This window comes from Leuciscus leuciscus (genome assembly GCF_965113295.1).
Source record: "Leuciscus leuciscus genome assembly, chromosome: 19".
In the NCBI taxonomy this organism is placed as follows: Eukaryota; Metazoa; Chordata; class Actinopteri; order Cypriniformes; family Leuciscidae; genus Leuciscus; species Leuciscus leuciscus.
The window spans coordinates 29784507-29811616 of NC_138743.1; the positions used below are offsets into that span (position 1 = coordinate 29784507).

General features: G+C 37.3%; 2 protein-coding genes and 1 long non-coding RNA gene across 4 annotated transcripts in view; 1 reads left to right on the forward strand and 2 right to left on the reverse strand.

Moving 5' to 3' along the window:
* The window catches only part of akap12b (A kinase (PRKA) anchor protein 12b), a 38408-nt gene extending 21804 nt beyond the window's left edge, over positions 1-16604 (reverse strand). Inside the window, exon 1 of the mRNA XM_082147386.1 lies at positions 16470-16604. Coding sequence (XP_082003512.1) covers positions 16470-16580 — 111 coding nt within the window. The 5' untranslated portion in view covers positions 16581-16604. The remainder of the gene's footprint in view (positions 1-16469) is intronic.
* Positions 16605-16707: 103 nt separating this feature from the next.
* On the forward strand, positions 16708-19869 carry LOC309482194. Its single transcript, XR_014200255.1, has 2 exons — positions 16708-16832; positions 17192-19869. It is a non-coding gene; the product is annotated as an uncharacterized lncRNA (long non-coding RNA).
* mthfd1l (methylenetetrahydrofolate dehydrogenase (NADP+ dependent) 1 like) overlaps positions 18753-27110 on the reverse strand; it is a 37535-nt gene continuing 29177 nt past the window's right edge. For both annotated transcript variants that reach the window (XM_082147388.1, XM_082147389.1), the window contains exons 27-28: positions 20996-21120; positions 18753-20758 (exon numbers count right to left, since the gene is read on the reverse strand). In XM_082147388.1, the coding sequence (XP_082003514.1) occupies positions 21031-21120 (90 nt within the window). In that variant the 3' untranslated portion in view covers positions 18753-20758; positions 20996-21030. The remainder of the gene's footprint in view (positions 20759-20995; positions 21121-27110) is intronic.

Consider the following 27110-nt stretch of genomic DNA (forward strand, 5'->3'; position numbering starts at 1 on the left):
TTAAATGTAGATCTCCTTTAAAGAGAATTTTACTGCAGAAGTGCAGAGTTAAAAACAAATAATAAAGTGTTTTAAATATTACATGTATAAAAATATTTGTATTGTCTGGGGTCGCATCTTTGTCACCTTTTAACCCGTGATGAGTTTGCATCTCTGTTCTTATGTCTTTCCTAAAACTTCATTATCTGAAAACACCCCCATCTTTTTAATGCTTTCATCTGTTCTCCTGCCCTAGAATGCAGTCATCTGTCAGATTCCTTTTCTCTCCTCCTCCTCCTCCCCTCTTCTGCAGTCTCTCTGTTCCATTCTGCAGATCAGAGGTTCAGGGACGGCTGTCCATCCCACAAATCACTCTGCAGAGAGGTTGCAAATCTCTTCACTGTTGGACAGAAAAAGACAGCAAAATAGAGGAGAATTTATGCCCTTCTAAACGTCTATCCAGTTGTCAAATACTACCATAGCATTCATCTGACAGATCTGTGACCTTCTGAAGGTTTTCAAGACTCTGTTGATCTCAATGACATTTTGGACTGTTAATAAATGTATACTTTTAATTAAAATGACAACAAACAAGTGGAGCCCATATAAGTGTATGAATATCACTATTTGAACTTAAGATATAATTAGATTTTTTTTTGTCACTAGAATAATAAAACGATATTGGACAAACCTTGACCTCTTGGTATGAACGGTTAGATAATTTATATATTTAGCAGAATACCTGAACACTTGAGACATCATTTTCCCAGTGTGGCCTCAGTCTCTTAAAGGCAATTTAAACACCTCAAGATGAATTACAGTGAGAGAAACGGCCTTCAGCAGGGTGTAAACTACAGACATCATCGTATATATCAAATTCTCATGTAGCTATCATAAAACTGAAAGGCCAGGCTAGTATATCAGCAATTTTCATAAACACTGCTGCAAACGTGTTATGTGACTACAGATAATAAATGGATGCATAGCACAATAACAAAATTGCCATATACATTGTGAGAGGTCCAGAGGGGACATTACATGACACGTAAGCAAAGCTACAAGTTCTTGATTTTGGAAAATATATCTATTTGTTTGACTTTACACAAACTTGTGGAGTTCGTGCGCTGCTGTCATTACAGAAAATGTGGGACAAACTTTTGAAAGACATTTGAAAATTCATGTTCATTTTTCAATTCAACTTTTCAGTCAAATTATGCTGCTGATAATATAATTTGAGAAGTCAAGTCAAGTATATTTGTATAGCGCTTTTCACAATACAGATTGTATCAAAGCAGCTTCACAGTATTAAATTAAAATAATACAACAAGGTTTGTTTCAAGTGGAATTTATTGATTGATAAAATGTAATTAAATATCCCCAAAATATCCCCAACTGAGCAAGCCAAAGGCAACAGTGGCAAGGAACCGAAAAACTCCATCAAGTGACCTAATGGTGTCCTAAAACTCCATCAGGTGACCTAATGGAGAAAAAAAACCTTGGGAGAACCCAGGCTCAGTCGGGGGCCAGTTCTCCTCTGGCATTTATGAGCTAGAGGCCGGATTGTATTTTGAACTGTAAGATTAAAAATATTATATGAATGCCTGGCTGAAGAGATGCGACTTTAATCTAGTTTTAAACTGGGAGAGCGAGTCTGAGCAACGAACAGTATCAGGAAGACTATTCCAGAGTTTTGGAGCCAAATGTGAAAATGCTCTCCCTCCTTTGGTGGTTCTGGATATCCTAGGTATGACCAAAAGCCTTGAATTTAGTGATCTTAAAGAGCGCGATGGATTATAGGGTGATAGAAGATCCGTTAAATAAGATAAGATAAGAAGAAAAATGTAGCAAATTAGAAAAGTTCAAAATAGCTAAATGTTCACTAGTGGTCCCAGACTTGAACCCCCTTCTACGCATCCAAATATTTTTCATCATTATAGAAGTGATAAGAGAAAACATGTGATGTACTAATCAAGCTGTAGACAGACAATTTCAGAGGTCAGAGCACCGAACTCTGTAGGACTCTTGTGGCGTGTTTGCAGAGTGGGGAAACGAAACATGATAGAATCTGTTGTCAAAGGAGTCTACAGGGAACTAAATCTTTAGATCTACAATCAGCAGCTGATGGTTGAACATGTTAAAGTCAGCAGACAGCTCCAGATACATTTAAACTGAGAAACTAATTGCTCTTATTGCCTTAAAGGGATAATTCATCCAAAGTCATACCGGTTTGGAACAACATGAGAGTGAGTTAATAAAGACAGAATTTATATTTTTGGGTGAACTATCCCTTTAAGCAATTTGATTACACAAGGAAAGCTGAGGAAGTGACTATTACCCTCATTTGCTTTTGCTATACTGTAATTTTCTTGCAGCGAAATTGCAATTAAGACTGGTATTTGAGATCTCATGATTGATGCATTATTATTCACTGTTGATGCCCCAAACACAAACCTCCTAAAACACACTTCTCTGATACAACAAACGGTATAAAAGCCACCAAACTATTAATATAACCCTATAACTATAAAACTATGGATTCTCACATTCACCTATTGCTTATACTTAGTATTAAAAGTACAGTTCACCCCAAAAAAGTTAAATTCAGCAGAACACAAAAGAAGATATTTTGAAGAATGCTCATGCAATAAAAGTCAAAAACACTAGGCCTATGCTTTCATTCACTACTGATAAGGACCAATTGGCTACATCATTTCCATACTCTATTAATCAATGATTGCTAACAGCTTTCTGGAGATTTACTTAGTGAGACAGTTATTGGGACGACAAACTATTTAGCTGTTTTTGATATACACATATTACACACATTTATCTCATTTAACTTAATCCGCTCAAAATTCCAGTTGAATTTCAAAACAGTAAAACTACTCATCCAGCACAAGAGAGAAAGACTTGCTTTGTGTAGGGGGTTAAGCACACAGATACACATCCAAATTTGGGTAACACATACTCAGTATTGGAGCCTCAGAGACCACAAACTGCATGCATCATCTCCTTCGACACAAACACAGATGTGAAACGATCAGTCTCTGGCAACACACAGCAAACCTCAGTCTATCTCAGTTAAGTAATTTACTTCACAAACAATCTACACCAGTGTAGTATTACTGTGGTAAACTGCCCCAGTGTTTGAACAGGCTAGCGATTACAACTTGATCCTGACAATAAGGCCACCAAAATATACTGCGCCCCTTACATGCCTAATCATATCAAATGTACAGAGTCAATTTGAATCAGTAACACTGCTCAAGATCACAACAGTGTTTGAGGTCCACAAATCATCAGCCTTCTCAAAGTCTGAATCAGAACCAGAGTGTCACAGTCCAAACCGCCTGGTTTTCACTCACTGAAGGGGAAAATCTGTGGCTTCAAAGGCAGACAAACACATCATCTTGTTGCCTAAACTTATTAGACTTTGGCAAATTTATGGGATTTGAGCTCCAAATTTACAAATAGCATAGTGACAGCTTTGCATTTCTTCGCCCTGACTTGATAAATCACATATCTGCAAGGCTGTGAAGAGATTAAGTGCTTGCTTTGCTAAAACGTCCTTCGTGTTGGCTTCAGATTTGTTTGTTTCATGGAAACATATGCAGTGAATTCTTTACTTCTTGTTTGACGAAAGAGGAATTTATTTTTTGGCACGGACTGGGAGCAATATACAAAAAAGGAGCGATTTTGTTATTCCAGGAACTTGTACATATAAATGTCCATGCGGAGAGCCTTCCAAGCTGCGAGCCACCCCACTGCGCATTTTCCTGATTTTCCTGACACACTATTTGTCTCAAGCCGATACTGGGAGTCCTCTGTTCCTTCCACTCCCCTAACAGCTGTCACTAAGGCCACCCTTATGAGCAAACATCAATGTGATAGGACAGGACCTCCCTGTGTCTCTGGCAGATCGGCTGGACGTCCCAGATTCAGCCCCCCCCCCTCCCCGTCGGACTGAAACAATAAACCTCCTCCTCTCACTCTATCCCAAGGGTCCTCCTGTGATTCAGATCATAAGAAGAAAGGAGAAGTTCAGATGTGACTCTCCTGTTACTTTAAAGAAACAACAGTCAGAGTTTAACATGAGGATCTGGCGGTGATAGTGAAACTGGATCAGTTTAATGACTGCAAAAAAAAAGTGGAAGTTCACCTATTATAAAGAAAATTTCTGCACTAAATAGCCGTCACTAGACCATATTTAGGCCTAGGGTCTTACAAAACCTGCAATTAACTGTCAGCACGCATCCGGCCTAACCAATTGACCAACTACTTGTCAGTGATGCAGGGTCTTTAATACACTTTCGTAAACTGTGACTACTTACACTTTCAAATTACATTTCCTGTCTGTTGTTGAAGAGACAGAAAGTGCATTTACCATTTTCCCTTATAAGACCTTATTAGATACAACTCCAGGGAAATTAGTTCTCCCACTGCCACCAACAGCCACATGATCTTGTAATCAAACCAAAGAAGATGCAGAATTGTTTCAGACAAAGGGGTTGAGCTCACAGTGATTCTCACATGCTGCCTGATTTTATTTTATGCCCTAACAATGTTACTGTGGTAGAAGCATGTGACCAGCTTTGGTGGAGACATGCACATTCACAAACACTTTCAAATAATCCTAAAGGGATAGTTCACCCAAAAATAAAAAAAATGGCATCACTTTGACTTTGTTCTGTGGAATATACAAGAGATTTTAAGAAATGTCTCAGTGTTTTGTTTGTCCATACAGTGAAAGTTAACCGTCACCAAAATTGCTTGTGTTAGCAAAGTTTTTCAAAATATCATATTTTGTGTTGCACAGAAAAAAAACTTTGTATATGAATCTTATTATATAGTATGTTCATATGTATATGAACCATTATTCAGTCCATCACAATAAAGGAGGAGACAAACCAAATTTAACTGCAGACATCATCTTTATCATCTCTAATAAAACCAGAAAATGCAATCAGTGTTTATTACAGGGACTTCTAGGATTTTCTTTATACTGTAACTCTCGGTATAGATCTGAAGATAACATTTCCAAATGTCCTGGCGTGGCTGCCAGCCAGAGCGACATATGACCTTTCAATCAATACATGATTGTGCTGAGATTTTACAACTCTCCCTGGATGCTACAAATTTAATATGTGCTTCCTAACATCCACCTCCCAATGCTCATATACAAAAACATGAACCATTACCAGAAATAGGGAATACAGCAGTTTGTTAAGAGGCATGAGTCATGATTTGTCTTTCAAGGATGACGAAGAGTAATTCTGTCCTCAGAGAGAGAGAGAGAGAGAGAGAGAGAGAGAGAGAGAGAGAGAGAGAGAGAGAGAGAGAGAGAGGACAGCATCTAGTTATTTTTGGTACAGCACTGAGCGGATGAGACTCTGCACTGCAGTGAAGGGGAAACAGCGCATGCGCCTGATACAGGATGCCCTTAACTCCTCCCCTTGCTTCCTTCTTTGTTTAGTTGTCCTGCAAACCCAATGGGCCTCATTTAACAAATTAACATAGAAACGAGCACAGAAATCATCTTACGATGATTTATGAAACATTCGTATGCTGCCAATCCCATCGTACGAATGATCGTACACTGATAAATGTGGCAGCTCCAAACAATCGTCATTTGAATATTACGCCCCTAAAAATTCACGGTTTAGAAGCCTTGCCCATAGATTTTAACGTAACCCGGTCAAGAAGAGAAAGTAATGTCATGAAAGAGAAATTGATCTCACTCCAAAAAAACCAAAAAAACATTAACCTCGTAATTGCAATTAAATTAATAAACAATTAAATGAATGTATATGAATATTAAATGCGGGTAAATAAAACGAAACATTTACAAACATTATAAACACTGTAGCCTAGGCTATTTTAGTTCCCCTCACTCCACAACACATCCATTCAATTTAACGGTATTCAGAACAGAACAAGAATGAAAATAGAAATAAAATCTCTCATTCGACACAAATACAAATGTTTCCATATTCGCAATCTAACAGTTGGTTGCTAAATTATATTTATTATGTAATAAAGGCTTTGTACTTCACTCGTGTTGCAATATCCAAAATTGTGTTTGGTTGGGCGCTCGGCATGCTGATTTTACAGCAGACCATTTAAATTGAACATTGTAACTTTTATGTTTGGTTGACTGCATTTTAGTTTGATGATGAATGGCTGAAATATCAAGTTAGCAACGCTAGAACTGATATGAATGAATGAATGAATGAGGCATTTATATAGTGCTTTTCATATGTACTACTGTACACCCAAAGCGCTTTACAATCATGTCGTACCACCACCAGTGTACAGCATCCAACAGATTTCCTATGCTGCAAGTTTACAGTAACTCAAAAACTTCCGTTCACGAGCTGAGACCTGACATGAGATTTGATCGTAGCCACCCCTCACGTCCATATTGATAAATGCCAAGTTTTGTGTGGAAATGACCGTACACCCAATTTTCTGTTGTACGTTCGTTTTGTAAATGATTACAAACAACATGGGGACAGTACCAAACTGGGAACATGTAAACGGTACAATACTTACAATACCATGTAATGTGATGTCTTGTGGGTGTCCCCCCAGGCTCGATTCTGAGGCCTTTTATTTTTTCACCTGTTTATATTCCCATTTGAAATAACATCTCTTTTCATCAGTACAAGCCAGTCCCAGGTGAAGCAAATATCGTTAATCATCTCCTAACAAGACAACATATTAAGGTCTGGGTAGATTAGATGGTAAGCAAACAATCAGTTTTCATAATCAACATGTTGGATGCAGGGGAAATGGGCAGGAATAAAGATATGAGCGACTTTGACAAGGGCCAAATTGGTATGGCTAAGCGACTGGGTCAGAGTATCTCTGAAACAGCAAGGCTTGTGGGTCAGCAGTGGTCAGAATTTACCAGCATTGGTCAGAGGTGGGACAAACCACAAACCGGCGACAGGGTTTTGGGCCCCCAAGGCTCATTGATGTACAAGCCAATGAAGGCTATCCCGTCTGGTATGAGCATTCAAAGTCTACTGTGGCACAAGTCACACAACATTTTAATGATGGTTATGGGAGGAATGTGTCACAACACACAGTGCGTCGCACTCAGCTGGTATTTATGTGAACGTTTACTTATGTGTCAAGGCACTTTGTAAACACTGTTTTAAATAATTCTATGTAAATAAAGTTTTACATACCAATATAAATAAATAATTACTCAAATCTAAAGCTACACAAAAAGTAGGCCTATCCTTTCTCATTAAGAAATAGTATACTGTCTAAATAACATGGTGGTCTGAGCCATTTACACACAAACACTGAGTCATAATTATTATCCATTAGTGATGCTTTGCCATGACTTAAATGAATGCTATAGGGCCTGTTTTCAATATTGATTTTCCTCCATCACAGCCAGCACAATCTGCTATCAAGCTTCCTGTATTATTCACATCATTTCATCAATGATTAGAAATCAGTTGTTAAGTGATCTTGATGAAAACTCCACAAACAGCTGGGTACAAATATCATCATTCACTCTTAACTCAGAAGAGCTGTTAGGAGAGTAGAAAGATGAATCTCTCAAAGCCTTACGACTCTATGTTAAATGGAATCCACACTTTAATTACATCTCATTGATCTCATTGAACTACATCTCCCGAAGGGGCACAGCTAAAGGTCACCCACACCGTTAAAATGCAATGCATTCATAAACAAGGAAAATCCTATATTAAAGGGATAGTTCAACCAAAAATGAAATTTCTTTCATAAATTACTCACCCTCATGTCGTTCCAAACCAATTGTGTTCATCTTCCGAACACAAATTAAGATATTTTTGATGAATGAATGAATGAATGAGGCATTTTTATATAGCGCTTTCATATGTACTACTGTACACCCAAAGCGCTTTACAATCATATCTGGGGATCGCTCCTCAACCACCACCATGAAATCCGAGAGCTTTCTGTCCCTCCATAGACTGCAATGTAATCACCACTTTCAAGGCCCAGAAAGGTAGTAAAGACATTGTTAAAATAGTCCATGTGATACAGTGGTTTAACCTTAATTTTATGAAGCGACGAGAATATTTTTTGTGCGTGTGATGCTGATGCAGGATCCGGCCAATACTGAGCCGGCATAGAACCCGGAAGCGCTGTATTGTGCAACGTGAACAGCATCAGAGACTGACACGGAAGAGAATAAATTGTTAAATAAAGTCATTATTTATTTATTTTTGCGCACAAAAAGTTAAAATTGTGACTTTTTTAACGATGTCTTTACTACCTTTCTGAGCCTTGAAATGTCCAATTACGTTGCAGTCTAAGGGGGGTTCAGAAAGCTCTCGGATTTCATAAAAAATATCTTAATTTGTGTTCTGAAGATGAACGAAGGTCTTACGGGTTTGGAACGACATGAGGGTGAGTAGATTTTTTGGGTGAACTAACCCTTTAAGGGAGATTCACAAAGACTGAAATGTGCACTCATATAGCATTGTTTATTTGCATATGCTGTCTGCGTTTTTGCTCCAGATTCACTAAACTTATTATGCAAATACGTTATAAGTACAAAAACTCCCAAATAACCTGTGCCGAAAAACAATTTGCACTCGGCTACATGGATGCGCCTATATACAGTATAGCCTAATGCTCTTCTCCCTGATTTGATGCATTACTGCTGTCATCATTGCTAGGAAATGCTTTCCACAAGAGGTAAAAGCAATGCTAATCATGCCAGGCAAATGTGGTTAGTGAAGAAGATGCAGGGGTTTGCACTGAAATACAGCATACTAAATGGTTTAGTTTAGTGAATTTGCCCTTTAGTTTCTATGTAAGAGCGGTTCCATTTTGATGGGTAAGATTGTTTTGCAGCTTCAGACAAACTGTTATACAAAGAATTGCTAAAGAATCATGATCAATTAAATATTTGATTCATTTCTGAAATAAAAGAGCAGTGAAATAATTATTGCAAAAATCTCAGCTAAAGCTCAGCAGCCATCTCTCTCTCTCTCTCTTTTTTTTTTTTAAGAACAAATACATATCAGATCATCTGTTTTGAGGTTCATTTGAATGGGAGTGGTTCCTGTCTGTGATGACATTACATCCAGTGCCATCCACTGATTGTGGCTTCTGCCTAATTTTATTGACATCATCATTGTCACTCTGTGTGGGAGTGTTTATATTTGCATAATCTCTTTGATTTTAAGGCTGATTGCTACAAGCATCACACAAAACAATGCATGGGTTAGTGGATCTATGACTTAAGCACGGTTCGTCCTGCATCTGCCCATTTACAGAGAAACAACAGTTATGACATCAGCTAAAACCAATCAGCATTACTAAGCAATAAAACTAGCATGCAAACAATCTGGGACCAGCTGGACAGCACAATCTGCCAGACCAATAAAATTTATCATAGAAAAGAACATCATTACACTGCAGTTTTTATGGCTATAACACCCTCAGCATCTTCCTTTGTTCATAAATGCAACTTAACTGGAAACAAAATGCACGAGGATACCAATAATATAACCCATGATTGTTAGTCATTTAAAGCAGCCAAAGTATATTCAAAAGCATTCTGTCACCTGTGCTTGAGGATTCACATTCAAATCCAAAAGACTTCCAGAATCCATCCTAGTGAAGCTTCCCGATGATGCTTATCTTCAAATGTCGATAGTCTCCACTACATTTGCATTAAGCAGTGAAGCAAACACATCTAGGAGCCTTTAGTTGTTGTTCAGCGGTACAATAGATTTCTTGAGCTGTGAAGTGCAGACAAAAGTAAGCGGTTGACTGGGATTGTCTTTTTCTGGCAGGGCAGTAATGAAACGTTATTGATGCTGACTCCTGATGAAAGCACTTCTCCAAAAGGAGAGTGCTTTACTTTTATCAGCAAAAGCACATCTACAGTGAAGATAAGGAAATACTATGGAATTGCTTATTTACTTGAGAAAACAAGTGAAACTAAGGGGGAAAAAAGGATAAAGAAGTATTTCTTTGCTCCATATTGTTAATTAAAGAGGGTACGTCTTGTGTATTACAAACTCGTTCTACCTTTTCCCCGAATGGCCTCTGTTTTTTCTATTCTGGAAGACTGTTTTTATGTAACTCTGGCACTTATTAACATTTTATGAGGCCAACTTTACTTCTAAAGAGGGAGAGAGGGGAGAAGGAGAGTGGAAAACAAAAGAGAGTGAATGTGATGGAGGAGGACAGTGAGAGTTGGCTGGTGAAAATAGAACCCTTCTATTTTTGACCCATGTAAACAGGTCCTTTCTCATTAGAGAGAGCCAAAGAGAGAGTGATAAGGCACTGGCAGGGTCAGAATCAGTGAGAAGACTGCCTGTATTTAAACTCAAATGTGGATTAAAGCTCCACGGATACCTTCTCTGTACACAACAAATGAAAGAATACATTAGTAAACAAATCAGTGCATCTACAATACAGATGAAAAAGTTTGTGGTCAGTAAGAGTATAATGTTTTAGAAAGAAGTGGCTTTTAGTGAGATTAAAAATCATTAGTTTGATTGAAAATACAGTGTAAACAGCAATTTTGTGAAATATGATTACAATTTAGAATAAAGGTTTTCGATTTTACTATATTTTAAAATTACATTTATTCCTGTGATGGCATCATTACTCCAGTCTTCAGCGATCCTTCAGAAATCATGCTAATATGCTGATTTGCTGTTCAAGAAACAGTTGTGCTGCTTAATATTAAAAATATTTGAACAATTACACATTTGTCAGGATTCTCTAATGAATGTAAACAAAATTAAAAACATTATTTATTTGACAAATAAATCTTTTGTAACATTATAAATGTCATTATTGTTAAATTTTTGTGGTCTATGCAATTTAATGCATCCTTTCTGAATAAAAGTATTAATTCTTGGGGGTGGAATCTTACTGGACCCCAAATTATGCATGGTAGTGTGGGGAGCTGACATTAAATATAAAGCTGGCATGTCTTTCAGTGTGACATGCTATCCATCTAAAACAAATTTTAGCGGCATTTTTCTTATTCTTTATATAAGAATTTGCTTTTGCACTTGCTTTTTTGTACTTGCATCAATTGAAAGACTACATGGAATATGTGTACTAATAAAAATATAAATATAAATATATACATACATACATATATATTTATAATTATTTTTTAGCATGTTATATATTTATAAAAGTGATTCAGTTTGGCTTCAGTAAAAGTGGATTGTTCACCCTTGAGAAGCACACTTGAGAATGGACATGTCCCTCTGTCAAGACATAGACAAGCTCCATGTGACTCTATAAATTAAGACTATTAAAAATTGCTTGAATATATCTGCTCCAAACAAGTTCAACAGATAATCAGGAGAATAACTGGATCTTTAAACAGGAAGTTACTTCATTAGCATCATGCCTCCTCTAATTTCCTTTTCTGGACAGGAAGTCCGGCTCTGAAACAGGGTGGTCCCTTTAATGACTAATGTAATTACCCAACAAAAATGTACTAAACACTCATAGACAGATTATCACTATTAAAGGGATGAAATATTCTTCCAAAACCTGACATCATAACTAAATATATTTTCCTCATTCCACCTTTCACTCATCTGTTTTTTTCTTCTTCTTTTCTACCTTCCCTCTCTCTCTGATGACAGCTCACTCTCCATCTGCATCCTTCATCTGAGTGAATTAGCCTACTTTAAGTGCCTCCCTCTCTCCTTTAATAAAAGACTAATGGTCTTTTCATACAGCCTACTTCTTCCTTACTGCAATTCAAAACTGTGATATGACAATGCATTGAAGAAATTAATACGTCATCAATATGATCAGCAGGTTCTAGGCCTATACTTATTTAGACTCCTATATAATATAATATAATATAATATAATATAATATAATATAATATAATATAATATAATATAATATAATATAATATAATATAATATAATATAATATAATAATAATATTCTAAACAGACAACTTTTTCAACTGATTGAGACATTTAGGTTAACAAATTAGTCAAACCTCAGGAAGTCCCACTCCCACTCTGGTGCATTAATGTGAATGGGACGAGGAGCAAACAGCCTGGCAGGCCGCCGATGCCAAACCCTCATTAAACCACTGATCTCCTGATGTCTGTGTGCACTTCCATCACATCCTATATTACATAATCTTACTCCAGCTCCTATTTGCACTCATCTGCTGATCCTGGATCAGATCCTCTGACCATAGGACTCATTGAGCACTGTTCCGCTATGAACAATCACTGATCTCAAGTCAGGGTCCTCAGTTACACAGAAGGAGATTGATTTGAATCAATGTGAACGGAGATTCAAAAACTGCTGAAGTGCAGACTTCATGGATTTTAATAAAATATTATTTGGTAACACTTTACAATAAGGTTCAATCTGTTAACATTAGTTAATGAATAAGGTATCATGAACTACATTGAAAAACAATTTATACAGCATTTTTTAATCTGGGTTAACGGTATTTTATAAATATTGTTCATTGTTAATTCATGTTTATTCATAATACATTGGGGCCTGGTTTCACAGACAGCGCTTAGATTAAGCCAGGATTAGGCCTTAGTTAAACTAGGGCATTTAAGTAGCTAGAAAAAAAGCATTACTGGTGTGCATCTTGGGGATATTTTAAGAAATGTTACTTTCAGTTAAGACAACTCAAGCATGCATTGCAGTCAGTGACTAGACTTAAGCCTCGTCTGTGATGGCATGAATAAAGTTAACAGAAATTACAAAAATATTGTTCATGATACCTAATGTTATTACATTAGACCTTACTGTTAAAGTTACATTTCATAAACAGTTTCATAATAAGATGACACAATTGAGTTGAGATCCGGAGATCAGGCAGAATTGGGACATCCATTCACATTTGCTCTGTCTATCTAACAGTATGTTTTTTCCACCTCACCTGAATCTCACTTCTCAACACCACCTGTATTCAATGTGACAGCTAGAGAGTCAGCATGACCTCTCATACAGCATCTGTTCAGTTTCTTTTGAACTAAGAATGTTATTTCTCATTTCTTTCACGTCATCTCCATTTCTTATCTTTACCATTCTCATCACCCCTAGCAGAAAAGCACAAGCTAATTATCCATCCACTTGTTTTCCCTCCCTGTGCCCTTTCTTTCTCTCATTCTACATGATATGTTCCCATTCAGACCAGCCATCTTTCTCCCACGTCCCCCTCCCTGAATCACTCTCTCTCTCTCTCCCTAGTTCCCTTTCTTCGGGCCGATGCACACTCAGCACCCCTCTGCCCCGGGACCTGTCCTCCAGCCCATCCTAAATGGGCCCTCTGTTCTCTTCGTTCTCCACTCCCCCCTCTTCTCGGGTCCCATCCTTTATGAGGCTCTTATCTGATTGCAAATGCTCCCACACCACCCCTCTCTCATTACCGCTCTGACATAAGGGTTTTATGCCATCCTTCATAATGTTAAATAAGTCTAAACATTCAAGTTAAACTCTACTTCTGAGTGTTGAATAGTGTGAATCTAATCCAGATAATCACAACTAAAGAGTGTTTATGAACTTGTCAATCAGTTCATTGTTGGTTTGGAAAAAGGCCTGTGTGTGTGTGTCTCATTGTAAGGCCAACACAGGCATTATTGTGAGTTTATGTTTGCAATTGAGTCTTTAAAAGAATCGCGGACTTAGCCTGAAAAGTTTGAAAAGGGTCGAGAGCCGAGGTTCAGCCGCTGTTGGTTTTTCAACAAAGTGAGTGTTTTAGAGGCATTTTAGGGGGAGGAAATGTTGAAATGTGAGGGGATGTCTGAGTAGGTGTTCAACCCCATCCATGTTTTGACCCATTTATAGAGTGCGCGAGGGTGAGCGAAAGCGAGAGAGGAATTACTAAAATTCCTATGTGCGCCAGAGAGGATGTTTATCAACCACATCTCCAGTAGGGCGCCTCACACAAACGCTGTATACACAGCATGTAGTTGTATTGCTAAAGCGCACACACACAAACACCAGACCACACCTGTTCAAGGGCCCTTATCTGATAAATAACAAACACTCGAGTTTTGCATATTCCATACCTCAAACTGGTCTTGACATGTTTCAGTCAAGATTCAGATTTACGTAGAATTCAGAAAAGTCACAAAACTGGATGGGTTTAACAGGTCTTTTTGTACCTAAGGTCTTGTTTCAACAACTATGTTAACCTATATGCTTGCCTTTAAAAAAGGGGCATGCTCTATTCAAGCTCAGCTGGTGAGACAATAACAGCGACCATCATCAAGCACTTTATATAAAACTGAACAGCTGAAGAAGAAGAAGAAGAATGGAATGCTCGGGAAACAACATGCAAGGTCATTGTCTTGTTTGTACTTTGTTTGAGAGGAAAAAATACATCAAATTGTAACGGTTGTCAGGAACAAAATGTGTCTCATCACATTTCTGCACATCTCTCTCCTAAAACAATCATATCTGTTGTACAAAGTTTCATATTTAACACTGTTATGTGCTGATCTCTTCTGTAAGGAACAACTTAGAGATGTTATCTACAAAAGTTAGTAAAAGTCTTCTCAAACCTAAAACTGTACACAAGAGCTCCAGAAGGCTGTATCTAATGCTTGATGTAAAAAACATATAGGCTAGACAAGCAAATATGGTGTCCATTTCTGAATGTGTAAAATGAATACAGTGGGATCATCCCTTGAATGGCTTGGTCAATTTTCAATTTTGTTTCCTTGAAAGCGTTTTAAATAATACGTGTAAACAATATGGGTTTTCATCGAGTTAATATTAGATACAATTGTCAAAAGACTATATAAAAATATAGTTGTAGGTACAGGACAGTCAGTTGTGGTTTTGATCATCTCTGTGTATGTGATCAAAATAATAATAACTTGAATTGTTCAACTTTCTTGATGTTCTACAGAAGAAAAAAAGTCAAACAGGTTTGAAATGACATGAGGGTCAGTAAATGATGACAGAATATTTATTTTTGGGTGAACTAACCCTTTAAGACCCACTGGAGCATCTCTTTAAATAATGCAAGAATGTAACGGTATACATCATAGTATAAGATGCTCATTTTCACTCCTCTGAATCTTAGTAAACCCCTGTGATTTCTTCATGCCTTCTCCTGGACATTAGCCCATGTCATTTTGATACATAGCTCTTTGAAAGTAATATAACACCAAGGTGTAAGTTATGCATCCCGTGATTTCGCACATGACAAAAAATAACAGCATTGTGCAAATTTGTGTCTCTAAATTAAGTAAGGCATCACGCAAGAGTGAAAAAGTCCCAGATTGGTTGGAGCCAACCTGATCTCTTGGGGGGTGGGGGGGACTATTTTACAAGGTGGTGATTTTGTATGAACTACTAGCCCCACCCTAACCATTAATGCCCAATAAGCAGATTGTATGAAAACATATTATGTGTTTGTACACATTAGCCACCAATTCATTAAATAAATATGAATAGCAATAAGAGTGTGTTGTTAGAGTGCAATGTGTTTTCTTGTCCCAGAATCACTCTGAGATGGGTTTCTCTCATCAGTGAGCAGGAAATGGAAAATCCGGAGTGGAGCTTCAACAGTGATCACAGAATACCACAAGAAAGAAAGGGAATTACTGTTGCTCCACTTACAACCTCTTCTATTTCTATTTGTTGCTTAGCAACTCACAAAGCCTAGAAAAAAACCTACAAATACTAATATACACTACAAGCTAACTAGCCAAATATTTGACTCTAATCTCTTTTAAACTCTAACTTCTTGTTTATAGAACTCCAAAAGTAGGCTATTATCACACTTGTGTCGTGTGGTGATAAATATCAGGATGACTTCGATTGGCCTCATGTTACTATTCAGTATGACAGCACTACTGCTTTTGAATAATATATTTAAAGCCAGAATTGCTTGAATGATAATTCTAGTATGATGTCAAACAAATAACTTATTCAACCACCGACCAAAGAGCCACACTATGAGAGACCCACTATGTCATAAAATATTGAGAACATTCACCTTCATCATGAGGAATTGGGAACAAGATAGAAATGCATTTATATCTCACTTTTCTTTTAACTGACGAAATCTGATATTGCTGTCTCCGGACAAAAAAGAAAGAAAAAAAAAAGAATAAAATAAATTAAAATATCGCACCGTTGCTGTAGCTAATAACAAGTCCATCTGACTTCCTCAATACTGCATTACTGCAAATCTACTCATTAAACTTAAAATAAAACTTAAAGAACATGCATAAGCAAACGGGTCTCAACGTTTTCTCAATAGGCCTTCTAACTTACCTGCTAAGCCGAATCACACAAACGCAGTCCCAGCTAGCTGTCAGGAGGTATCAGGTGTTTACATATAAAGCAAAGCTCCATAACTAGCTGCGCCACGCATCTGACTCAAGGGGTCCCGCACGGGGATACTTAGGTGAGCATGTTCAGCGATTTACCCCTCTTTTATCCCCACACACGTCATCTCATAACGATAATATTTCTTTTCAAGCGTAACGTTACCTTGCCATCTAGGGTTTCTCCATCCTGAGCGTCGCTGAGCTCCGCGCTGATGTCCTCTGGCGCATCTTCAGGGCTCTTCGCGTCCCGCTGCACGGATGGTGTCGCTCCCATGATGAATAACGTCGCTGTTTCTCCACTCTCAGGAAAATAATGAGCGTTCAAAAGGAAGTAGGTATCCAACAGCCCGTGTAAATGAGCCCTGCAGTCCGTCCCGAGGGTTGTCTGCTTTGGAAAGTGTTGAAACGGGTCTGTAGGTTCACTTTTAGGAGCCCTCCTCCCATCAGTATCACATGGAGAACAGCCAGACACGCCTTACAGCATCAAACCAGAGTGAGACCTGGGACTGTAACACCATTTAGAAAGGTACTATATGGCTACCAACCTCTGAGGCAGCCTAAAAGATGACATTTTTGGACAAAATACAATTCTGAGATAAGTAGCCTATTTCAGTCTCGTTATAGTTTGGTTTGTAATCATGTTATTGAATGTTAAATTACAGAACTAGTATTATCTGAATAAGAATTTTCTCTTGTTTAATTATAATATACAGGTATATATATATATATATATATACATACACACATATATATACATATATGTAGACATATTTATAAAATGTCTGTTAGTGTTACAACTTACATTTTATTCGTTATAACTTGGTACTGTCTTGGTAAAAAATATATATATTAAAATTTAAGCTTCTGTTCTGGTTTTATTTACAGACAGTGGGAATGTCAACATTGGGTTCCGGATGGGCCTCCACAGAAAAACAGGCCTATGGAACGTGTCCCACAGGAAATCCCGAATTAAGAGGGCACTAGTTTACGTCCACATCATGCATGCATCTAAACCAACCATGCAATGAGGTTTCTCTCTGTCTCCGCTTTAATTGCGTATTTGGCTGTGCTCATGCATGTTGTTTAGAATCTTTAAATGTGTAAATTACACTTGCGAATCACAACCGAGTTTGCACAAGCCACTTTGCTGTGGTGCGATACACTGGCTCCATGTTCAGAGAAATAAACAACACCCAGGGTTAAGATTAAAATGACTAGACTTTGTATTAAAATACATAATGCATTGTTTTCTTAAGAAGTATATGAAGGATCAGGCTGGGTCATTTGATTATATGTTTATGTTATGCAAAGACCATTCCTGTGGATGCCTATGTTCTGAGCGAAAGTTTGGTCATTGTTAAAGAATAACTTAGACTAAAAGAAGAGGGAAAAACAATTAAGGAATAGATTCACTTTTCAGAAATACCCAGCTCCTATTTAGAGGCAGTAGTTTGTGGTGGATAAGTGGTGCGTTTTGAACACGTAGTTAAATCCATAATTTAAAAAAAATGACGTGTATTGCAAATCAGAGAGCGCCTTCATAATCTTTTTTTTATCCTTAAAACAATATTCTCTTATTACGTAGAGCAGTGCTTTACGTGCATTAAACATTTTGTGGGTTATGAACTCAAAGTAATTTGATAAAGACATGTTCAGACTGTATCACAATGCTTGCACACTAACTAAATTAAATAACACTGACTTTACCCAATGTGATTCCTCGCACAGACTTAATTAATGCTTAACATGCTTAGTCACACGTGTTTAATTGATTCATAATTTTAATGTTCAGGACTACGGTGTAGAAAGAGGCCCAATATGTAACAAGTTGAAAACCAAAGTAAAGCCATTAGAATTGTTAATAAATAATGAGTAATTTGCCTTGTAGCTGATGCTTTTATAAAGACACTTACAGTAGCTTACATTTTACAAACAGTGACAGACCCACTTGAACAAGGTTGAGTCCAGAGGGTTAAATGACTTGCATAAACTGAGGGTGGAAAACAAACTGTTACAGCATGTAAAATAAAACTCAGAGGTTGCTAAATAACAATTAGAAACATGGCTGCAATAGTGAGTCGGATCTGCAGTATATAACATCTCTCCAACAAGGGAATTTATTTTGTTGAAAAAAAAAAAGAAAAAAAAAGAGCAGCCGCCAAAATGTTGGTGCCTGAATTCCCAATGGCTTTGTCTAAATGTCAAAAGAACAGCCTTAAAATGTAAATGAATCAGCATCTCTGTGACCCAGAAAACAACTTAACCAAATTGAAACAATGACTGATTTGAGATGCTAGACATAGGCAGAGACTTTAATAACTCCCTCTCAAATGATTGACGTGAAAGACTACAGCTAATTCAGATAGTTCACTATTAGCTAACAAGCTGATGCTGTATAATAACTGCGAAAGCGCACAGAATGTTAATATAAGCTACTTTTCAAGCGTTTGGGGTGGGTAAGCTTTTTATTAATCAGCAAAGATGCAACTTGATCAAAAGTGACAGTAAAGCTATTTGATACACGATTTTCGAATAAATGCTGCTGTTAAAACTTTCTAATAATCAAAGAATGTATCACAGTTTCCACAAAAATGTTAAGCAGCACAACTGTTTTCAACATTAGAGAAATAAATTGAGCACCAAATCACCATATTAGAATGATTTCTGAGGGATCAGACTCTGACTGGAGTAATGGCTGTTGAACGATCAGTTTTCCCATCACAGGAATAAATTACATTTTAAAATGCAGTAAAATAGAAAACTTTAAATATTTCATGACATTTTACTATATTTTTGATCAAATAAATACAGCCTTGGTGAGCATAAGAGACTTATTACAAAAACATTAAAAAAAAATCTTACCAACCAGAAACTTTTTAACACTAGTGTATAGGGTGAAATGCATTAAATGAGCAAGAACAGCTCCATATTGGGCGCCCTACAAAAGATCAAAATGGCAGCAGTCACTGGCAGCAACAGGAACCTATTCATCAGAGCTCGCACCAATCTCAAATATGCATAATAATAAAATAATTACTTCCCCTTTTTACAGCACACACAAACACATAATGTATTCCTTTTTTACGTCATGAAAATGGAACAATAACACTACTGGACTACTATTTTGGGTACCAACAAAAACTCCATTGGTTGTCCTCTGTGGGGCAAGAGATTACAGGTTGTGTGTGTGTGAGTATTTGAGTAAATGTCAAGCTGAGTTGGTCAGCTAATTATGGGTGTCTTAAAGAGGAGCAAAAGGCCTCTCATTGAGAGGGGTATGAATGAGTACTGCTGCCCTCATAGGGTGTCTCTGATTGGACAGTGTCCTGTAGAGGCACAAGAATTGAAAGACTGGGTGGGGGCCGGTCGTCTGCTACTGTTCGATACATCACCGCTCTTTATCCTAATAAAAGACCAAGGAATCTAATCTGAAGGAATTTCACCTTTGTGGACCAACAGTCTGACTTCACAATATGGATTAGCGATTCATTAACTCACTCATGCATTCTCTCACAGACACATAATAAATGTGTCAAACTTTTTTTAAAAGTGGCATATCGATACATTTTTTTTTATATATTGTTCACAATCCATTTCAAAGGATTTACACCGAAATACTGTTTTTATTTTTTTCTGCCCAGTCATCTTGTTTTCTGACTGCCTTTTTCATTGTAGAATCTATCATCAATGGAAAGGGTTTGAAGCATACACAACTATTGCAACAGTTAATGGAATTCTTCTCTCTACTCACGTAGCACACTGTAGTTTAAGACTCAGAATAACAGATAACGGTGGAATGTCTAAAACAAGATTTTCTGGCATGTACTCACATGCAGGTGCGTAGACAGGTAGACTGAAGTCTGTATGTAACAATATGTAACACTTAATCATTTATAACAAAGAGAGAGAGCGAGATAGTACAGGTGTCAAACCACTAACAACACCTATAATTTTGTTTTGTGTAGTGTCTAAATAAAAGCTTCTCAGACATCAGATTCATGGCATATTTGGCTGTAACAAACATCTGAAACTGATACAAATTATTTACGGTTCCAAATGGAGAATGCTAACGGTGTTCAAATAGAAAATTATATAAATGGAGTTCGCTTGAATACTGTTACCATATTCCATAAGTAACCTGAAACAAATTAAACAGAAAAAAGCATTAGGAGTTTTAAGCTGCATGGAATGAGTTAAAAAGCTTTTGTGCGTCATTAAATTGTAAACACTAAAACACTATGTAAACAAATGCTTACAGAAAAAAGAAAAAAAGTACAGCTTAAAACTCTAAACAAACAGTTAAAAAGTTAATTTAAATGAAAACCTGCTAAATACAAAATTCATAAAAGGAAGCTATTATTGTAGGAGTTGATGCCTCAGTTGTTTCATTTGTAGAAGGCACTGGATGAGCTGTATGATGAAATGGCGGCCTACACGGACAGTGAGGAACACCTGAGAATGGAGGAAAGAAAGAGAAAAAAAAAAAAAAAAAGAAAAGAGGACGATAAGGAGAGATAGTTTTGTACATTAAATCAAATCTGATCTTTTTGGGGTGTGGCATGAGCAAAGCACAAAAACTAAGTCATTGTTGACACACATAGTTGTGTTCTTAGCTGAACTTAGCTGCTTTGAAACAATCTATGTTGTTAAAAGCGCTATATAAATGAATGTGACTTGACTTATTCTTACTGGTCAAGTGCATGTATGGGTCAGAAGAAATGTCCTCAGAAGAGTCCTTTTATCTCCTCCGTCACAGGATCAAGGTCAATGTCATAGAAACAGGGTCTAGTAGGCAAGCCTGGCATGGTGCTCATCTGAAAGAAATGTATAAGACAAGAAAACATTTTGATGGGAAACAAATCTTTTTTTTTGTCTGGGTATATATAAAAAAAAAAAGAAAAAAAGAAAAGAAAAGAAAAACACTGAACAAAAGACAGATTCATAGTTTGTTGCTATGACGACCAGGTACTATTGTGGAGGTACTATCTGCAATGGAAAACGGAGCGAAAAGCGAGCCGAGCCGAGTCGAGTTGAGCTGGTACTGGTAATGGAAAAGCACCATGAGATTCACTCAGGATGGTAGTAGGCAAAAAACTAAAAAACCTTGCACATGACTTTCTAACTTTTACATGGGTATTGGGACATGCGATAAGTACAAGTTTACAAAAGAAATAACAGTTTAACAACTAATTGCAAATATGGAAACACTTGGATTTGTGCCAAATGAGGGGTACGTGCAGGCCTGCATTAAGAACACATAGGGCCCTGGAGCTATAGCAAACCCAAGGGCCCCCTTCATAGCACATATCTCCATCTTGGTGCCACAACGTTTTCTACTGCAGAAAAAAATTGTTTTTAAAAAGTAATATCTTTGTATTATTTATCAGTGTATTGTATCTCTAAATAAGATATGAAAATAATCCAGGCTACAATAAAATAACCATTTAATTTCTATAGCAGATTTAAAACTACTGCAGTTGACAAAAGTGCTTTCCAGCATCATTAATACAACAAAGACAATTACATAGTCACACAAACAAAATTAAATCCTGTTCACTATAATCAGTTCTAAAAGCTATACTTAAGCTACAACATATTAAAAGCATAAATGCATTAAAGTCCCCTTGTAGTCAATCATTTTATACCTTAAAACTAATCTTTGATCACCAAAATGGCATATTTAAACATTTTTACTGTAAAAAACAAACAAAAACATTTTATTCATGCCTTAAATAGCTTGAATGCAACTCTACACCCTTGCTACATTTAGTATAAACAGTTTCATGATTATGCAAATGAGCCCCGCCTCCACTCACTCTTACAGACTCGTCTACAAGTCGATGGATCAGAATGGTAATGAATTTTTTGTATCGCTATCTACAACGTTGGAGACATAACGGTAATGAATATGATTAGCCTTTGGCTTGACTATGTTATCAAACAGCGAATAATGTGTTGCTAATGTTACACAAACCATGTTCCCGTTCGCCATCTCACTCAGCCTTCCAAAAATCTGTATCCTTAGAAACGCTTTGAACAACTTAGATCGTCAGTGGAGATGCATATAGTTCATCATAACATTGTAATATACATACACATTATTCACCTGCTATATTGCTAAATGTACCTGATATTTCATAGAAACTGAAAAATATACTGGGATAACCTTGCTTCTCTTGAGACTCCCCTGCGTCGCAGCATAGTAATGATGATTACAAGGTTACAAGCTATAGTTTGTGACATAAGAAACACCAGCGATTTCAAACCACGATTTTGAGACGGTCTTTTTTTCACTGCAGTTTTAAGGAGAAAATACTTAGAAATAGAGTTGACTTGTGAATTTGCACATTGTTTGTCTTAAAGTATATTAAAAACACCACATATACAACATTAAAAACTTGATTTTCACCACAGGGGGGGTCTTTAACAAAATATGAGGACAAAGCAAACTGGTCTCCAGACACAGCAACAACTTTTGCGCATATGACTGCCTTAAGGAGTTTACTTTAAATAGTTTTATCATTAGAATGTCTTCTTTTTGCCCCTAGAAGGGGAGAATAATCAGGGCTGGACTGTGGATAACAGTGAATTGGACCTGGCAGCGTCTCTCTACTAATAGTGAAGCTGTAGATTTTAGTTACTAAGAAATATATGCTAGAACTTTTCAGTTTCTATGCGATTTTATTGATAAATCAGAACAGTTACATTTCAGATACATTTCTGCGCTACTGAAAGATTGTGTGCACGTGATCTTCACGTGATATGCGCGCTTCTGTGTGTGCGTGCGTAATGCAGCGGTGATTAACTTGCCTGTAAAATAAGCGGTGCATGTATTTGTCATTTTAACTGAAACGGAGCGATAAAAGTGGACTTCAAAGATTTTGTTATTCAGTTGCGCCCTCTATAGGCCATGAATGATCAACGACTAGTTGACATCAAGCGGCAGACCATTAAAGTCAACTGGTCTGTCTGTTCAACCCCTAATCCACACATGCCGATGTTGTGCCAAATTCTGACCCCCGCAAATTATTACCCCCCTAGTATTGGTAGGTTTAGGATTAGGGGTGGGGTAAGGATTAGGCAATCAGGTACTGACTTCAATGAGGGGGTAATAACACTGGCAATTCAGTTTCACTTTCCCCGGCAATGCAACATTAAATATAAAGGTCTTGCTTAAAGGGGTGGTTTATGCCCTTTTCATAAGATGTAAAATAAGTCTTTGATGTCCCCAGAGTGTGTATGTTAAGTTTTAGCTCAAAGTACCCCACATATATTTTTATATAGTATGTTAAAATTGTCTTTTTGAGGGTGAGCAAAAACGCAGCGTTTTTGTGTCTGTCCCTTTAAATGCAAATGAGCTGCTGCTCCTGGCACAGAGGGCGGAGCTTCAACAGCTTGTGTCCTTTTACCTCACATAGACATGCACTGAACATTTCAAAAACTTTTAGCCTTTTATGTTCAAACCGGAGTCAGAAAGATGGAGAGACTCAAGAAGAAGTGACATGTAGAATGCAACACAACATTTCTGAATGGTTAGCTGATGGAATTTAAGTAGCTTATGTGTAGTTATCTTCTAGTCATTGATCAGCATAATCTGTCATGATAATCTATAAATCGCGTTCCCGGGGGCGGGGTTTATGTAAATTTTAGGGTTTGTGATGTCACTAACCCAGGAGGAATGTCGTGTAGTCCCTACCAGCCGTTTGTTGTAGTCCTTTATTTCTTTAAAATAAAATATCTCCCTTTGCTTTGAACTTTGAGTGTTGTATCTTTGTTTATGCTCAAACAGCAACATTACACTAACTAAAGTTAGAAAAATGTAATCATAATCAACCACCCCTTTAAGCGGATGATAAGATCGCTCTTCCAACCTTCATCAGTGACTTTGGAATATCTGGGAAAATATGAAGACATTAAAGACAAGAGAGAGGGCTGCTCGTTTCCCCCAGCAAAGCGCAGAGTAGGTAAACAAATGCTAGGTATATACATTTATCTTTGTTGGGATTTATCAATTTGCAACAAGAATATTTCATACTCATTAGCCATGTTTAGACCTTTATTTTGAAATACATTTTTCATGATTTTTCATGTTTACTGCTGTTTTCATGCCAAGAGTTCAAAAGATAACACCAATTAAATTTGAGAAAAAAGGTCTGAAAATGTTTGATATAAAGAAAAATATTATGGATTCTCGATTTGTGATGCGGCTGCGAGCTATAACGCACATATGTGCTCCTTTTATGCGTTTATTAGAGGATGAATTCAAATCAAATACTGCCAAACCACCCATACTAAGGGGTTAAGGGGTGACAGTTAAGGTGTTAACTACTTCAAAAACATTACCACTTTGTTGTAGCTTTTTAACATGCTATCGGAGCTAATTTATTTATAAATAGGTTAGCAGCATTGACAAGTTTCTGTGCTCCTGAATGGTTGCAATTGCAAAACCGCCAGTGGTCAGTCCTTTACCACCTTGGTGAAACAAAATTGCCACCGTCACAGCCCTAATTCATTCTCAAAGAAGAGATTGTTTTCAAAAAAAGTTGAAGCATGTTTAAACCACATTGCTAAAAACCTATTCTAGGCAAATCTTGTTACCTCCAAATGACTTTACTAGACTAGCAGACAAATCTAAACTACAAACAGAAGCTAATGCTGGAAACCGTAAAACCAAAACTTAAAATCATTTAATGAATGCAATTTTTTAAAGAGACAATTGTGGTTCTTAGAAGACCCAAATTTTGTCCTGCTTTTGAAACTGATGTGTCTTACTACTGTAATAAAACATGAAGATGCACAATCATCTTAATGTTTTAGAATATTAATTCAAAAATATTTTTGCAAATACTGAGAGGTCAGTGTATATATGCAATCATTATTCACAAGGTTTCCCTCAAAAATTATTCTGTTACTTTTAAAAAGTATGCAGACTTGAAACGCAATTAAGTAAAACTGAAGGTCATCATTTTTTATGTCCCAAACAACAAAATCTGAAGCCAGGGGTCAAACCATTAAAGAAAAAAGAAAAAACATCTTTTAAAATACCACAGATTAAAATCAAGTGACTGGCACACATGTGAGACATGTAAAATAAAGGAATTATCTTAATTAAATTATCATTAAAAAACAGTCCAAGACAGAAAAAGACAGAGGAAACAGTACATCGTTTATCCGGCAATTTTACCTTGCCCAGAGAATGAAAACTATAAAACTCTCAGATATAAGGTCCTGCTACACTCAATTCCAAACTGCCATGGACGATATAAATCTGAAATACTTGACCTTTGATTCCTCAAGACTGATTAACCTTTGTTTTCTGTGGTTATGTGCACTTCAGAGGATGAAGGTAGACATTATCCACCCCAACCAAGAACATTGAACCAAAGCAACACTGTATCAACAAATTCACTTACAAAGTCAACCCCTTGGCTGTGTGGTTTTGAGATGTCATTGTGCCAAAAACATACAAGAGATTACATAATTGGCCAGAATACAAATCTGCACATAAAATTCAGTACTGTGTGTTTTTTCCATTAGGTTTAGGTGTTCACTTTGTGTCCAGTCTTCTAAACATTGCTACACAAACAAAAAATATAGATGCCATTATAAATTAAGCACAGATATTCCCCACAATTATTCCCATACACAATACTCAGTGTAGTAACTGTTCAAGAACAACTAGCCATGTTTCCTTTACCGCAGACCATTGTGTCTGTAAATAGTTTTAACTGAACATGCTCATTGCACCATTCTGCTATTGATGTGTTCATGTCAGCGTGTTGGCCAGGTTGCCAAAACACCATAAGCCTTCCAGCAGTATCATCAGGAATTCATTGTGCAGCTTACAGCAGACACGGTTTTGGGCAATAAATTTCCTGAGCTGAATGGAAGCTAAGATCCGCTGAGTCTCATTGTTCTCTGGCTGACCCCTCCCTCACATATCTGGTGCATGACATCAGTTACTTCCTCCTGTAAGCCCCCATGCCTGCTTTGTCCCTCAGGGGCCAGCATTGAAAGTAACAGCAGACTAACACACACCTGTCTGTAGCCTGAGCCACACAGAAATGCACAGAAATGACTGGAATAGATATGGCTTTCCTGTATAATGATTACATGCCATTTAAAATCTAAGTTGTACCCTAGCTATGACTGAAAGACAGGGAGCATGTGTTCATTAAAAAAAAACACAAAGTTTTTTATAGTATCACTGTTAAAAGAGCTAAAAAGGGGAAGAAAACAAAGGAGGAGATGGAGAAGAAGACGAGAAGAGGAAGATGAAGACAAAAAGAAGACGGAGAAGATGAACAAGGAGAAAGAGGAAGAAGACGATGAAGAGAAGGAAGGAGAAAGAGGTGAAGAAGACTGAGAAGAAGATGAGGAGGAGGAGGAGGAGGAGGAGGAGGAGGAGGAGGAGAAGGAGAAGGAGAAGGAGAAGGAGAAGGAGAAGGAGAAGGAGAAGGAGAAGGAGAAGGAGAAGGAGAAGGAGAAGAAGAAGGAGAAGGAGAAGAAACTCCATTTCACATCAGACTTTCTTGGAGTTGGTGGCAAAGGAAATATTTAGCACAATGTCTAAGCAAAACAGGAGACTCTGTAATTTCCTCTTTCAGAAATGCAAGCACTCATTGCTGTGATCGGCGAACTTCATTGCACCATATCCACACTCTCCACCACAGCATGTGTAATGTGTTTTGATGCCCGAGATGGCCAGTGTTGTAATAGAGCCCATATATATTTCACCCAGATCCAGAGGCATAAGATAACAACTGCAACAGTTTGTTTCAGTGGGTAACTGCTCACACTAGCT